Source organism: Myotis daubentonii, chromosome 13, assembly GCF_963259705.1.
Source record: "Myotis daubentonii chromosome 13, mMyoDau2.1, whole genome shotgun sequence".
NCBI lineage: Eukaryota > Metazoa > Chordata > Mammalia > Chiroptera > Vespertilionidae > Myotis > Myotis daubentonii.
The window spans coordinates 5,343,909-5,358,837 of record NC_081852.1 but is presented as its reverse complement, the minus strand read 5'-3'; the positions used below and the strand labels follow the sequence as shown (position 1 = coordinate 5,358,837).

General features: G+C 59.4%; 1 protein-coding gene across 4 annotated transcripts; it reads right to left on the bottom strand.

Moving 5' to 3' along the window:
* Positions 1 to 526: 526 nt before the first annotated feature.
* GPRIN2 (G protein regulated inducer of neurite outgrowth 2) lies at positions 527 to 8,887 on the bottom strand. 4 transcript variants are annotated; one of them, XR_009448334.1, is made up of 3 exons: positions 8,752 to 8,887; positions 1,742 to 4,349; positions 527 to 863 (listed from the first exon to the last, which is right to left on the bottom strand). XR_009448334.1 is itself a non-coding variant. In XM_059662059.1 (2 exons), exon 2 carries the CDS (start codon positions 4,341 to 4,343, stop codon positions 2,976 to 2,978), a length of 1,368 nt encoding a protein of 455 aa, XP_059518042.1. In that variant the 5' UTR covers positions 4,344 to 4,349; positions 8,752 to 8,887; the 3' UTR covers positions 527 to 2,975. The 4 variants fall into 4 exon arrangements, 2 of the variants coding, with proteins under 2 accessions (XP_059518042.1, XP_059518043.1); XR_009448335.1 differs by having other exon boundaries at positions 527 to 1,823; positions 2,208 to 4,349; XM_059662059.1 differs by having other exon boundaries at positions 527 to 4,349.
* Positions 8,888 to 14,929: the final 6,042 nt, after the last annotated feature.

Here is a 14,929-nt window from a genome sequence, read left to right as displayed (position 1 = left end):
AGCTATATTGTGCCCCACCCCCACGTCCTACGTGTCAGGCCTGCGTTGGGGAGGCATGTCTGTTGGCCCATGGAATACGAATCCAGCACTTCCAAGGGGCATACTCAATGGCAGGGAAGGTGATGTCCCTGTGGGACCAGGCCATTCTGGCTTTTCCACCTCCCGGCTCTGTGCCCTCAGGCCAGCAGTATCTCACACTCTGGCCAGAATAGCTTCCCCAGAGGGGGCCTAGTGACTCCCAGCTAGGGGGACAGCAGCCTGGGGCATGGACAAAAGTTGCCTCCCTGCGTCCTGGCCAGGACACCCGGCTTCAGTCACTGGGGGCCTGTAAGGCTGCCAGGTAGGAGGGATAGGGGCTTACAAGAGGGGGTTTTGCCTGGGCTGGGAGCTCTAGTGATCTGGGATGAAGGCCCCAAAGGACACAATCTACCAGGAGGAAAAAAAAAAGAACACACACACACACAGAAACACACACACACACACACACACACACACAAGACCTTCAACAACCCTTCCCTGGCAAAGCTCCGACCTCCAATACTTTATTTCAAATTCAAAAGAAATGTACAAATAATGAGATCCACCACCTCCCAGAGCAGAGCCTGAAGGGAACCCAGAAAGTCTGAGGTCTGAGAGGAGACCTGTAAACTACGCTGGTGGCCAGTCCTGAGAGCCTGAACAACTGCCAGGCTGCCCCACGAGGGGCAAGGTGGGAGGCAGGGTGGTCTGTGTCTCCAGGGCAAATTCAGATCCAGCTGCGGCCCATCCATGGGCTGAGGCTGTGCAGCCTGGCGAGTGAGGCCCAGGGCCCATCCTGTTGTCTCAGGGCAGCAAGCTACCAGGGCAGGGCTCCGGGGCGCCACCTGCAAAGACGTATCTCAGTCAAGATGAGGTGGGAGGCGGCTTCACTATCCTTTCCCAAGCGGGGCCAGGCCCAGCCTGCCATCCTGGCCAGCCAGGTGCAGCCTGGAGGTGGCACAGATTGGCACACAGCAGCCAAGCAGGGTGACCACAGGCACCTCCCAGCCCCGCGTGGCTGCTCTCTGCCGGGTACACGCCCTCTGCCCACATGTCCAGACCAGCTGTGTCCTGAAGACCCTGCTCAGCTGTGGCCTGTGGGGAAGTGCCCTCCCCAACCCCATTCCTCACCACCCCCCTCAGGTCCCACAGCCATTTGCTCTCTCCAGTCTGGCCCCACCGGTGACTGGGCTCCGGGAGCCCCTGAGCAGGGCTGGGCATGAAGTGCCCTCCCACACCACACACAGAGGACAGCCCCAGCTGCAGCGGACAGAGCCCAGCGCCTCAGGCCTACAGGAAAACCTGCTTGACCCCATTTTAAAAGGCAGGCGAGGCCAACCCTCTGCCCTGCCTCCCTGGCAGTAGTGATTCTGATTGGCTGTCATTTTTAAGCAGGGGTGGCATTTTACCAGCCCAGCTAGAAGTGAGAATGGCATGGTTCTGGGAAAAGCCCATGAGGGGCCTTGGAAGGCATTCTGACCAGAAGCGTGCCCTTCTCACCTCACTCCTTGGTGGTAGCATGTCACTCCTGTATCTAAAATGATCCCATTGTCGCCTGAATCATTTCCACCTCCGTGAGTCCCTGGGGGCAGGGGGAAGCCTGCTGTCAGGGCCTGGGTTCCCAGGTGCAGAAGGCGGCCCAGGAAAGGGCCACATCATGGCTGGGCTGCATGTGGGCCCTGACTCCACCCTCCCGTGCCCTTGACCCTCGGCAGACACTAACCTGGCTCCTCAAAGGTGGGCTGGCAGGTTCTGTCTCAGGAGCTTGGATTTTCAACTGTAAGCCCACTCCATCCTCCGTGGGCCTGGAGAGATCCTTGGGCAGTCAAGTCATTCTGTGTCGAGCCCTGGTGACCTGGGCTCCCCCAATGCCATGATCCCCTGGCCCCCATGAGCCCTGGCCCATGTCAGGTCAGGTGTGCAGGACTGGGGCAAATAGGCCCACAGCCTAACAGCCCCTGCCATTTCCCACCAGTGGGAGACCCCACCGCAGGCTCCTCTACCCACCATCCCTACCCTCCCTTCGTTGAGTAACTGCACCAGCTGAAAATAAATCCTTAAACCAAAGGAATGAGGTAATAATGGTGCAAGTTCAGGACTGTGACATATTTGGGGACAGGGGCCACCTGTTTTCCCACTCCTGAGGCCACCCCAGATACAGTGACAGATGGAGCCACACTCAGACACACCTGCGGCCTTTCTTACAGCTCAGCTCCCTGGTACCGAGGTGAGCCCCTTCCACATGTGAGCGCAGCGAGGGCACGTGCAGCCGGTCTCATTTCCCAAGGAACCCAGACCTGGCAGAGAATATGGCCTCGAGGGACTCGTGCACAACCGCCTCGCTGGCTGGCTGGCTGGCGAGCTGCAGGAAGACCCCAGGCCTCAGCCAGCCCTGCTTTGAACCTCAGCCTCTGCTCCGTCGTCCAACCCGGGGATGTCAGCCACAGCCCGGCCACACGTCTGCGCTTTCGTCCATGCGTGAAGGCTCAGCAAGGCCAGGTGCCGAACTGTGGCAGACAGGAAGCCTTTGGCAGTGTCAGGTCCTGTCTCTAAAGACCCAGCTGACCCATCACCTGGGCCCCGTTCATGTCAAGGATTCCTTGTCTCAGCTCTGCTTTCAAGTAAAGCCACCACGACTCTAGGGGAAGTCACAGCAGAGTCTGAAGAGACTGGACAGAGATGGTTTTTACAGAAAAATCAGGCCCTCCCTTGTACATGGTGCTGAAACTGCCCCAAAGTTCAGCGCCCAAGATGCAGATGTGGCCCGTGGGAATCAAGCCCTTAAAAACCAGTCCAGCTGCCCTAGCAAGTCCCCAGGCTGAAGTCCTGCATCTGCTGGCAGCTGACAGCAAAGACGTATCCACGGCTGCCAGTGGGTCCAAAGGGCATGGAGCCCCCACTGTCCCTGGTAGGGGGGCTGAGTCCGGGGGCAGGGCAGCCCTTGGGGCCACAACTCCTCACTCTGGGGCTGTGCTGGGGCAGCCGCAGCAGCTGGGGCGCCTCAGCGACTGCATGACAGCCCGCAGCGGCCCCCTCCGGCCCTCTGAGGACAGGCTGTCCTCACTGGCAGGTGCCAGCTGCAGCTGCTCAAACTGCATCTCCAGGTGCTTCTGAATGGCCACACCAAGCACCTCAGGGTCCACTGCAGCCCCGTACACCTCCCACGTCATGCCTTCAGCATCCCACCTCACATCCCGGACAGGGGACGCCGCCTCCTCCAGCCTGGACCCCAGAGTTACCTCCGGGAATGGGTGCAGGGCCACCGGGACTTCCAGGGGCGGGCTGGTGGCCACAGCCTTGCACACTGCCATGGGGGCCACCTGCACACCAGCATCCTGGGCTGACAGAGGGGACACCAGCACTGGGGCCAAGTCACTGGCTGAGGTCATGGTCCACACATCTTTGGTCCTCGCACCAGGCTCCATACCTGAGCCAGTGGGACCCCAAGGATGGGCACAGCAGGGGGAATGCCCAGGATGCCCCCCAGGTAACCCACACTGGAACTTCATGCCACGCTGAGCCTGCAGCCCAGACTCACTCACTGATGCTACTAGTTTGGGAAAGGCCAGGATCCCCGGGGCAGGCAGAGCATGGCAGGAGCCTCGAGCGCCCTCCTCCCTCATGTCACAGAGTAGAGCTGCTGGGGGCAGAGCACGGCAGGAGGTGGCGGCTGACTGCCCAGTGGCTTTGGGCCTGGCCTTGGGGCTGCTGCTGTGGGTGGGCGTGCCTCCCAGGTCGACTGGCGACACCCACACCTGACTCTCTCCCAGGGTCCAGGCTGAGCTTGACGTCCCATCCTCTGGAGCCAGGTCCCTTCCTGGGCCTGCAGGGGCCTGACCACCCTGGCCAGAAGTGCCGCCAGGCTGCAGCCGTGCCCTGTGGACCGGCGAGCTGCCCAGGGCTGAGCAGCTGAGGCTGGCCCTCCGAGCCCCACTGTGGCCCCGGGTCTGTGGGCGGACCAGATCTGAGTGGCTCCTCTGCACGGCAGCGGCGCTGGGGACCCTCAGGCGACACAGGTCACCACCATCCACAGTAGACACGTTGCCCACAGTGCTGCTCCGCCAGTGGCCTCTGACACCGGGCTGTGTCCCAGGGCCAGGGCCCTGGGCCTGCTCTGTGCTCTCAGCTGGGTGCCCCTCTTCCTCCTGGACCTGGGGACTGGTGCTGGCGCCCCGCTGGGCTTGCCAGACAGTGCTGCTGGCACTCTTTCGGAGCTCTGGCCTCTGTCCCCGGCCATCACCCAGCAGGCTGGACGAGCTCCGGGACAGGGATCTTGGCTGGGGGCTCCGTGCCCGGGCACTGGGCTCAGGGTGGCTGGTGCTCATGACTGCCTGTGGAGAGAGAGAAGGAGATGGTGAGTGGCAGGGCTCCTGGAAACTCCACTGTGGGTTCACAGGGGCCAGGCCCGGCCGCTGAGTCCCACCCGCCTCATGCACCAGAGAAATAAGCACAGCAGTGACAGGACACCAGGCCCTGGAAGTCCAGGGCATCACACATTGTTCAGGAACGACACTACAAATAGCAAACAGCCAGAAACACACCAGGCCAGGACGGGCCCTACTGCTGGGTCGCGGATGGAGGGAGCCAGGGAAGAGGCCAAGCAGGGCCTTTGGGTGGGGCTTTGAGACAACAGCTCTTAGTCAATCAGCACATTAGCATTGCAGCATTTTTGTAACCAGTAAAGCTCGACTGACAAATACCAACCTGGCTCCTCCCAGGCCTGTCAGTACCCATCGGGCTCTGAACTGGGGACTCCTTGGGACACAGTGGGGCCCAGAGGTGTGTGGGATGGATAAGCAGAACAAGGACACAGTGAGAACTGCCTGGCTCTCCCTTGGCCGGCCCTGCTCTCCGGCCCAGCCTGGCGGAGCTGCCATGTCCCTGGAACTGTCTTTAGCTGTGAAGGGGCAGCGTGTCCTGACCCCCACTCTGGCTCCAGGCAAGGAGAGGCCCCACACCAGCCCTCACACGCAGCCCTCACTCAACTTTGTTCATTCCTCAGCCAGCTCCTGAGAGCTTATTGCATTGTAGGCTCTGACTCATTTAGATCCAGCTATGCCCTGGGAATGGGTCCCAAGCCACCCATCAGACACACCCTCCATAGTTTACACTCCTTGCAAAGGGGGCCTGCACCCTTCCTGCCCCCTCCCTCCCTGCCGTTCCTGGCCCTTCCTCCAGCTGCACAGACCCCCTCGGGACGGGACGGCCGGCCCACTGACCCATCTGCACTGGCCTTCACCTCAGCATCCTGCTGGGGAAGCTCCCCTGAGCTGGGCTGGCACCATGTCTGGCCTGGATGGAAGAGTCTGGCCAAGCGTGGGCTTCCGACCAGCCTGAGGCTGTGAGAGCAGCCTGGGGCTGCTGTCCTGTCTGGCCAGCACGCGGCACTGACCGGACGTGCAGCTGACGCTGAGGGAATGTGTGCTGTATGCCCGGCCAAGAGGAGTGAGCACCAGAGCAAACCAGGGAAGAAAGTGCTGAGCACCAGAAACAAGGTCTGAGGGAGGGCCTTGCCAAGCAAGAGAGCGAACTTGTGCGATGGGTCAGAAAGGGCTTCCTGGAGGCCCAGGCATGCCAGGGGGGAGAGGGAAAGGGGGCCGTGGGTAAGGAATGGCGTGGGGGCGGCAGGCATGGGCGAGGCAGGGCCCCAGCAGTGAGGTCAGGCATCTGGGCCAGCCTAGCCTTTGCAAAGCTGTGAATTAGGAACATCACTCTGAGACTCCCTGCCTGGCAAGATGAGCTGGAGAAACAGGACAAGGACAGCCGGCAACAGGGACAGTTTGGGCAACCCCAGTCCTGCCCTCCCACCGCTGGGCTGGTAAGAACTGCCAAAACACTAATAACCCTAGCCAGGTGAGCAAGGCCGCCTGGCAGGGCACGCGGGGAGGCCCGCAGGAACTCAGTGTCTGTGTGATTACAGACTTCTTGCTGTCCATGCTCAGCAGGTGGCCGGTGGCTGTTTGAGCCACCGGTGAGGATGTTTCGAGGCTGCGGTGCCCTAAGAGCTCCAGGTTGGCTGTGGAGTCCAGCTCAGCACAGCTTCCTGCGACGAAAGATTCTACCCTGCACTGTCCAACACAGTAGGCACGGGCCACAGGTGATCAGTGACGACTGCACTAGACAGAGCAGGTCCAGACCAGCCCTAGCCTGGGCAGGAGTGGCCCATCCTGGCTGCTCCTTGGGGCCAACACCAGTGTGGTCCCTGGAAGGATCATGAAAAGGATGAGTAGCCAAGAGAGGCCATGACCCAGGCCCTGCCCTCAAGGATGTGATGATGGACACAGAAACAGAAAAGGGCAACAAAGCACTAACAATCACAGTGATGATGATGATGATGATGGTGATGATGATGATGATGATAGCTCCCAGCACCAAATCACCCCCCAGGCGCCAGGATGCGCCACATCCTTTCCAGCACTATCTGTTAGTGGTCAGAGCAACTTCATGAGATACATCATCATTCCCATTCCACAGACAAGAACGTCAAAGCTCAGAGGGTTCAGTGACTCACCCGAGAGGGAGGACAGGAAGTGCACTGCTGACTAGGAAGGCTGTGGTCGGTAGGCAGACAACCCCCCAGCTGCAGGTCCAAGAACACCAAGAAGGCCCCACCTGAACAGCCTACCCAGCCCCTGGCTGAGCTCCACTACCCTGGACCCTCCTAGGGAGCAAGGCCTTAAAGAACCAAGCCAGGCCCTGGCCCCCTGAGGAAACGGGAGGAATGAGGCTGGGGTGCCATCATACCCTACCCGGCACAATGAGAAGCCATCAGTGACAAGAGCCGCCTGTGCCTGCCTCACCAGGGGGCTACCCAGTGACCAGGGCTAGCCGTGACCCAGAGAACAGTGATGACAAAGACCCAGAGGAGTGGGGGTGTGACGCATCTGTTGATTCCTTTCCTCATCCACTCCACAAGCTGAGACCTGGAACAGCTCAGAAATGTCCAAGAACCCAGAGCTGAACTCCGACAGCGAATTCCTCCTACCACCTGGCCTTCCCAGCCCTAACAGAAGGAAGGGCTCTGAGGCAAACAACCAGGTCACCTCCAAGGAAAGGAGGTGTCCCACACCCTCCATCGCAAAGAAAGGGCCCTCGCAGGGAGTGATGGGAGCTGACCCTGTGCAGCCAGCCCAGGGTGAGCAGGCAGCAAGACGTCTGCTTCCCACCTGGCTCTTCCTCTTCCTTCAGGTGGACGCCTAAACCTCTTTGAGCCTCAGTTTCCCCAATCTGAAAAGCAGGGTAAAGGAGTAAATCCCACCCTGCAGGGTTTTGTGGAGACTAAATGTGGTGTCTGGAACGACTGTGAATAACTTCTCCCCCTTCCAACAGGAGTGGCTTCTGCTCACGGTGCCAGGGGACTGGCTCTGGCGGGGCTCTGAGGAAGCCGCTAAGGCACCTAGACTCACTCCCAACCGCTCCCACCTTCGTGCCATCCTAGGGCCCGGCCAGCACCAGTGTCCCCAGCGCTTCCATTGCCGCACTGCTTCCCAGTCTACTTGAACCTAACTTGGGAGGATATGCACACACAGGCAGGCACTCGTGTACGACATACACACAGGTTCGCAGTCAGCATTCTGAACACCCAGAATGGCATGCCCGTCTGCCTTAAAAACCATGGAGAAGGCTCTGGTTTCACCCTAAGGCTCCCTGGGAAGATGTTTTGGGACAAGATCAAGGACAGGACCATAGAGGCAGCCAAGACCCCTGGTGCTCAGTGGATGACACTTTGATGTTCTCTCTCCTGCTCCAACTGACGCCAACATTGTCAGTGGCCAATGCCCGAGGCCAGTGCAGGAGTTCCTGCTGCTGCGGTTCCTGCGCAGCATCAACCAATGTCACTCAGTAAAAGCTCCCGGGTCTGCAGAAACTCCAGGCTGACCTGGCCAAAGACACAGCTGGGTCTCTTGGTCAGAGATTCCAACTCTTGCTATGTGGCCGCAGCACAGGAGCCAGGCCTCTTGGTGTGTGCCAAGGGGAAAGACCGAGGCAGGCCCCATCTCAGACCACACTTGGCGCATCCACACAAGGCCCCCCTTCTGCTTCCAGCAAAAACAGGAAAGGCAAAGGTAAGTGGTCAGGAGGAAAACCTGTTAAACATGCACCTTAGCCCCCAGGCACCGGCTGCGGCAACCACCTCAGAAATCCCTCATTGCAGAATGGGTGTGGCAACCTTCACCCAGCAGCACACGCCTGAGGAAGGCTCGGGCCGGGCCGGCTGGGCACTGCCGCAGGATCACTCCGAGAGGGAGTGTCTGGAGGGGACAAAGCCTGTCCAGCACAGAGAGCAGCCTTCATGAGCGAGCTGCCCAGGAGAAAAGCTGTGGCAGGAAAGGGCTCCCGGGCAACCCTGGGTTAGAGGCCCAAGGACCCACCCGCTCGAGCTTGCTCGAGCTTCCGCCACCGAGGAGGGTCTGCCCGCACTTCCCTAGAGGCACCTGGAGAAGGTGCGCGCTCCAGGCCCAGCCGCCCCAAACCAGGTGGCTGGCGTGCCCCCACCCGCATGCTCGCGGGCACCCACGCACCCCAGGGGCCGGGCCCCACCCAGAGACACGCCAGGGGTGGGCGCACAGGCCCTCTTGCTGTGCCAGCCGCGGGAAGCAGCGTCTACACAGTCGCATTCTGCACACCACCCGCACGGTCGCCGGCGCGGGGCCGAGGCCCAACACACGGCACCGCACCCTCCCCAGGGCCGGCGCCCCGCTCCGCCCTCCCGCACAAGCCGCCCCGACTCACGGCCAGGCCCTCCACACATGCCCAGGACTAGGCTGCCGACCTGGCAGCAGCAAGGCCGTGCCGGCAGGAAGATGGGCCCGCGGGTGGGGGAGGGCGGAGGGCAGGGGGACCAGAGCGAAGGGAGGTGTGGGGCCGGGGCGGGGCGGGGGGCGGGGGGCGGCGGGGCGGGCAGAGGGAAAGGAGGAGGACGGAGCAGACAGAGCGCGCGGAGCAGGGGTGAGGCCGGGACGGGTCCTGGGCGGAGTAACCGGAGGACGGGCAGGGCGACAGCCGAGGGGATGGGCCGGGAGTGAGGGCGGCGGGAGGGGGTGCGCCGGGCGCCGCCGAGCGCGGGGGAGGGGAGGGTGGGTCCCGCGGGAGGAGCCCCGCCCGCAGCCGCCCTCACCCTCGGCGTCCGGCCCGCGGCCGGCGGGGGCGCTTCTCTGCGGCCACAGGTGCTCGGCGCGGGGCCCAGGATGGAGCGGGGCGGGGCGCACACAGTCCCGCCCGCGGCCCCACCTCCTTCCTGGGCGCCCGCCGGGGTCCCGGTCCCTCCGGCGACCGGGCGTCACGGCGCCTCCCCGGGTCCTTCGTCACCTTGGCTCCGCCCTTCGCTAGGCGGGGGTTTCCCACCTGCCCCCCGAACCCCAACTCCGGGGTCCGCTCTCGGGTACCGAGCCCCCCCCCCATGACTCCCCTCGCCAGGCCCTGGACCCCGCAGCCCGCTCCTCCGGGTGCCGAGCCGCCTCGGTCCCTGGAGCGCCACCGCCAGGGCCCCTCCACGCCCCGCCTCGTGCGCTGGGCCCTCCGCGCAGCCCGCGACCCCGCCTCCCAGACTCCAAACCCCCAGTGGCGCCCCCAGCCCGCCAACCCGCACTGTCCCCCCCTTCCCCCGCCCACGTCTCAATCCCCACCCTTGGCCCCAACCCAATTCCCGGCATTCAACCTCCAGCCCGCCGCCAGGAGCCCCAGCCGCCGGCGTGCGCCATACCCGTGCGGGGTGAGCCGCAGCCCGCAACGCCTTGCCTCGCCCCCACGACCCCCACCACCTCCGGAACCCTTCCAGGCCCCGCCAAGCTGGGACCTTCGCGGTTCCCACGGTCATTGGCCCGGCCCTGGTTGCACAGGCTCAACAGCGGCCACAGGGCCCCCTCCCCCGCCGGTCCGCTCTCAACAGGTTCCTACCACCCACCCCAGGGCCAAGCGGTAAGAGGGGTTTGTCCCATCTCCGGGCCCCAGTCTGAGATTTGGGCCCCATTGTAGGTCCTCGTCCATTGACCCCAGCTTCAGGGACCTCTGATTTCCTTGTGCAGCGGTTTGTGAGGAGTCTGCACCCCTCTGGCCCAGTGGCCCAGGAGCCACCTCCACTCTTCCCCTGTTTTGGGAGGACCGGCGGCCCCAGCTTCACCTCTAGCCTCTCCCAGCCCTGCTTGCACTGCGGCGCCAGGGTGTCTGCAGGGAGCTCCAGGCCCTGTGAGCCAGGCAGAGAGCGGAGTCCAGGCGGGAGCCTGCACCGTTCCGTCCTCAGGAGCCCCCCAGACTGCCACCTAGCCCAGGGGAGGGGTGTGAGGCCTGATGCTGCAGGTGCAGCTCTGACCTGGCACCCAGCCACCATGCCTTGGTGTGTTCTCTGCCTGTGGAACCCTCTCCCCGCCCCAGCCTAGCACCCCTGTCTGCAGCTCTGAGCTGCCCCTCATCAGTCTGCCCCATGGAGGCAAGAAGGCAATAGGTGCTACTATTCTATGTCAGGCATGGCATTTGGCCCTGTGGGTCGCGCCCTCATGCTCCCTGCCTGGCTTCTAACCACAGGCACCTCCACCTGCTGCCCCAGCCTGAGGCCCTGCTTCTGAAGCCTGGAAGCCTCGCTCCCACCTTCTCTGCCCGCCCCACCCTAGTCCGCTCCAGCCTCCCTGGGGCGAGGGGAGGTCTGCTCAGGAAGACCCTTTCCAGTGGGGTCTTAGTGCCTAGTCCAGGGCCTGCAGATGGCTCCCCGGGGGGCTGAGCACTGGAAGCCAACAGGGGTGTCCAAGGGGAGGCTCCAGGCCTTGGCCTCCCCACCGCACAGCCTGGCAGGGGTCCTGTCCAAGGGGGACAGATGTGGGATTTGTTCGCTGAGGCCACCACCCACTCCTGCCCAGGATTAAGACCCGTCCTCCCACCGCTCAGAAACCTTACTCAGAGTCTTTCTAGGAAAGTCAACTGAGCACCAAGAAGGGATGAGTTACACGGGGTCACATAGAGTTGGTGTCAGATCTGGGACTGAAACCTGGGGTTCCAGCAACCTGAGCACCTGGGAACCCTCCGAGCCCCTTACCTCGAGTGTCTCACAGAGCCTGCTTGGACTGGGTGTCAACAGTGTACACACTGGATGCCTGCAGAGCAGCGGCTGGGCCTGCCTCCAGGCTCCCTGAGTCACCCCAGCGTGGCCTCTTGCTCACCTGGTCCTCTTCCATCTGTCGGAAGCTCCCCCGGCTTCCCAGGGAGAGCCAGGACGGGGAGTCAGACGTAAACTGCAATCCCAGCTCCCCACCTTCACTTGCTCTTCAGTCCCACACCCAGGCAATACTGTTCATATCTCTGGGTGTCGATTTCCTCATCTGCAGAGTGACAGTAATTATACTGGTCTCGCAGGGCTGTGCAGAAGACGGGGTTTGTGGAAGTTTCTGTAGAGTGTTCTTGCTGCTATCAGTCATTTGATCAAATATTTCTCAGGTTCCTCCTACCTCGGGTTTTGGAGATACAAGCAGGACTGCATGGTGTGGGAGTGGGTTTGTTGGTTGCTTTGGTAGAGAGGAGGCTCTCGCCAAGTGCCATTTCCTGAGGCTGGGAAGCCTGACAGAAGAGCAAATAAGGTTCAGTGGGCTCAGGAGTCCATGCGGGCGCGGGGGGAGGGCGGACGGGGGGGGGGGAGGACGGGGGGGGGGGGGTGGAAGAGACCCAGGGGGAGAGGCACGTGGAACACAGTGTCCTAGGAGCCTGGGCATCCCCGGCACAGGGTCCCTGAAGTGGCGGGAGTGATTAAGGTCCTCAGGGAGACTGCAGGGAAGAGGTCCCAGTTCCCAGCTGGGAGTAACCAGGTGGCAAAGGACTGAGGAGGGGCAGCCGGGAGAGAAAGAGGGACACTGGGCATGCGTGACCCAGGGCTCAGAGAGCAAGCAGCTTCGACGAGGCGCTGGAGCAGAAGCCACGGAAGTGGATTCTCTCTAGAAGCACCCACGTCCCACCAGGACCACACCCACGGGACATTTTCCCCAGGAGGGGGAATGGAAACTGGGTGGCCAGACACAGATAGATCCACTGCACATTGTAACAGAATGAGCCTGTTTGACAGCAGGGAGAGGGCCATGGAGAAGGAGAGTGGGCGCCGCCACTGGCACTGGTCCCATGCGCAGGACCCAGAGCATGTGGGACAGGAGCAGGCTGGCCTCTCCACTGAGCAAGGAGAAATGATGGGGGTATCCTAGGTAACTTACTAGGTTTCGAGGTTAAAGTTTGATGGTTTCTGTTTTCTCTGTGAAATAAAAGGCAAGCTCATATGCTGAGATGGGAAGGAGAGGATAGAAATGTTGGAGGAGTAAAGTGGAAGCGTTTTGAAACAGTCATTACAGAAAGTGGAAGAGCCTGTTGGCCAAGCGGCTGGGCCCAGGCAATACTTGTGACCAGCAGTAATGCCCACAGGAAGAATCTTCACCAAAGAAGCACACGATTTAATTAGGACTCACTTTCGTAAGAGAGAAAGCAAGAGTCACGGCCACAGCCTTTCTGGATGCTGGTGGCCAGGAGGACACACTCCCGGGCTGGACACTGCGGCTCTCACCAGCTGAGCAGCTGGCTCACCAAGAGTCAGTTGAGTTCGTTTGTATCCAAGTTATTCATTCCAAGTGTACATGTTGTAACTATGTGGCATAATTAAATAGCACCTAAATGGACGGAATATGACGATGAAAAGAGTTTTGTTCCTGTGAAAATGAGGTTAAATGTTTTGGAAAATGAGTTACAAAAACTGATGTCAGTTATGTGTGGGAAAGGCAACTTGAAAAAGAAGAGAAAAATCATGTCTATTTAGAAAAATTCTGAATCTGATTGCTTCCTAACTGTCTTTAAGTTAACTAACTTGCCCATTGAACAATAGTATATCAGATTGAATAAAAGGGCTAATATTGTATCGTTTAGGAAAATCAGAGAATTCATCAACTCCAGCTTCGGGCATTGCTAAAGCTAACGGCTCACATGATGCGGCCACGGCTCTACCTCATTCGCCCCTTCTTTCCCATTCCGTCTGGATTAGACTCATCCTTACACAGGCTCTCCTCTTGGGAAGCAAGGGTGCCAGCTGCCCCAAATCTGCATCCGCACAGCTCTGGATCCACAGATCAGATCTTGCTGATGCTGCTTGACAGTGCTCCTCCTGGGAGGGTGGGGCACTGTCCTATGATTGACAGTCCCTCCAGAGTCACAGAGTGGAGGGATGTCAAGCCACTCTAGCTAGACCACAGGTGAAATGACAATGAGGTGGCCCCAAACCCAGAAGACCCCTGGGGGGAGCATCTCTCGGAGCCTCAGAAAAGGAGACACTGAAAGTTCAAAGGTGTCCGTGTGTCATCAATGCCTACGTATCAGAGAGCTTTGACTAGCTGAATAGTCTCTTTTTTTAGAGCAAAAAACCACAAATGCGTGAGAGACTCCTCTAGCCATCGTTCCTTGACTGAAAAAGACACTGACTTCCCAGGCCCTAGTAGTTACTAGATGCTGGGGGGGTGTGAGGGATTAGTTTATCCAGGAATACCTACTACTATCTCAGTTTCACCCACAAATAGTTTACTGAGTCCCTTATGAGTGCCAGTCCTAGGCTGCACTTGAAATACATGCTGAGTCAGACGTGCCTTGACCTCAAGGCCTGTGTGATGAGGGATTCAGGGACAGCAGGGACAGACAAACAGACATTTAGATCAGAGTGATTAATGGAGACAGAAAGGGCTGGGCACACCGAGGAGAGGCCCTATAGTGGACATCCGTTGCTTTTTAGCTCCCTACAGTCCATACCCTCACTTCATTCGGGGGATGACCCCACGGCAGACTGCTAATTGTCCCAATCCATGCTCTCCCTTCCATAGTCAGAGAACTCCTCTACCTGAGGACAGGCCTACTCAGAGTCCAGACCACACTGCCAGCCTCGGTGCAGCAAGGCATGCCCTGTGACCAGGTCTGCCCAGTGAGATGTCAGAAGCCATGCACGCCGGTCCACAGCTGCGGAGGGGATGGGCCTCGCCCTTCCCCTTTCCCCTCATTGGCATGAGTTCTTGGGGCTAAGCCAGTTTCTATCATTAGGGGTTGCTTCCCCCGGGGAGAGGGCTTTCAAAGCTTTGGAAGAATGGGCAGGGAGCAGAGACTTTTGATTGGCTAAAGGGACAGACTGGGGCTGAGCCTGCTGATTGTCCCCAGTGGTCATGATTTCCTTCTATATTTAAAGAATCTCTGCTTTTCATCTGGGGTCATAGAAATCCAGGAAAAAAAGACTATTTTTCCTCATCTTCCTGGAAGCTTTGTTTGGCTAACTGGCCAGTGGGACCGATGCAGGAGAGGTGCTGCCTGTAACAGGAAGGGTGAGTCCTCCCCATCCCCTCCCGTTTCTACGGCTGGGTAGCAGAGATGGGGAAGCATCGCAACCCGTGGACACACTACAGCAAGCATGTCAAACTCAAAGGCTGACACGGGCCAAATAACAAGGTTCAAGTTTATGTGGCCGCAAAAAAACAAAAGCTTCCATTTTCATAGATGCGTAGGTTTGTTTGGAGAAAGACATGCTGACTGCAAAGGGCTGAAATAAGTCATCATTAACATAAAATAATAGAACATTTTAATAAAAATTAATATTTTTTCTTGAACATTAACTTACTAGACACTGAATAACTGCACAGATTAATAAGCGTAACACAAATAAACCTATTTTTCTTGTTCTCCGAAAGAGAAATATTTCCTGTTGTGCACACCAAGCAAGCCAGCACAAGACTAATGACATGGCAATCGGCTGCTAAAATATTCACTGCTGGTATTAGTGGAGAGAAATGGTGCGCCTGCGTGTAAGGCGCGTAAGGGAAATGAATGCAACACGGTTATAGTCATCAGTCATTAGCAAACGCTGTAGTTCATTATTAATAATTATGTATAAAAGGATTTTGTAAAATTAAGTTACGAAATT

Excerpts from the sequence above, each read along its gene's own strand:
- GPRIN2 (XM_059662059.1), bottom strand. The coding sequence starts at position 4,343 with ATGAGCACCAGCCACCCTGAGCCCAGTGCCCGGGCACGGAGCCCCCAG.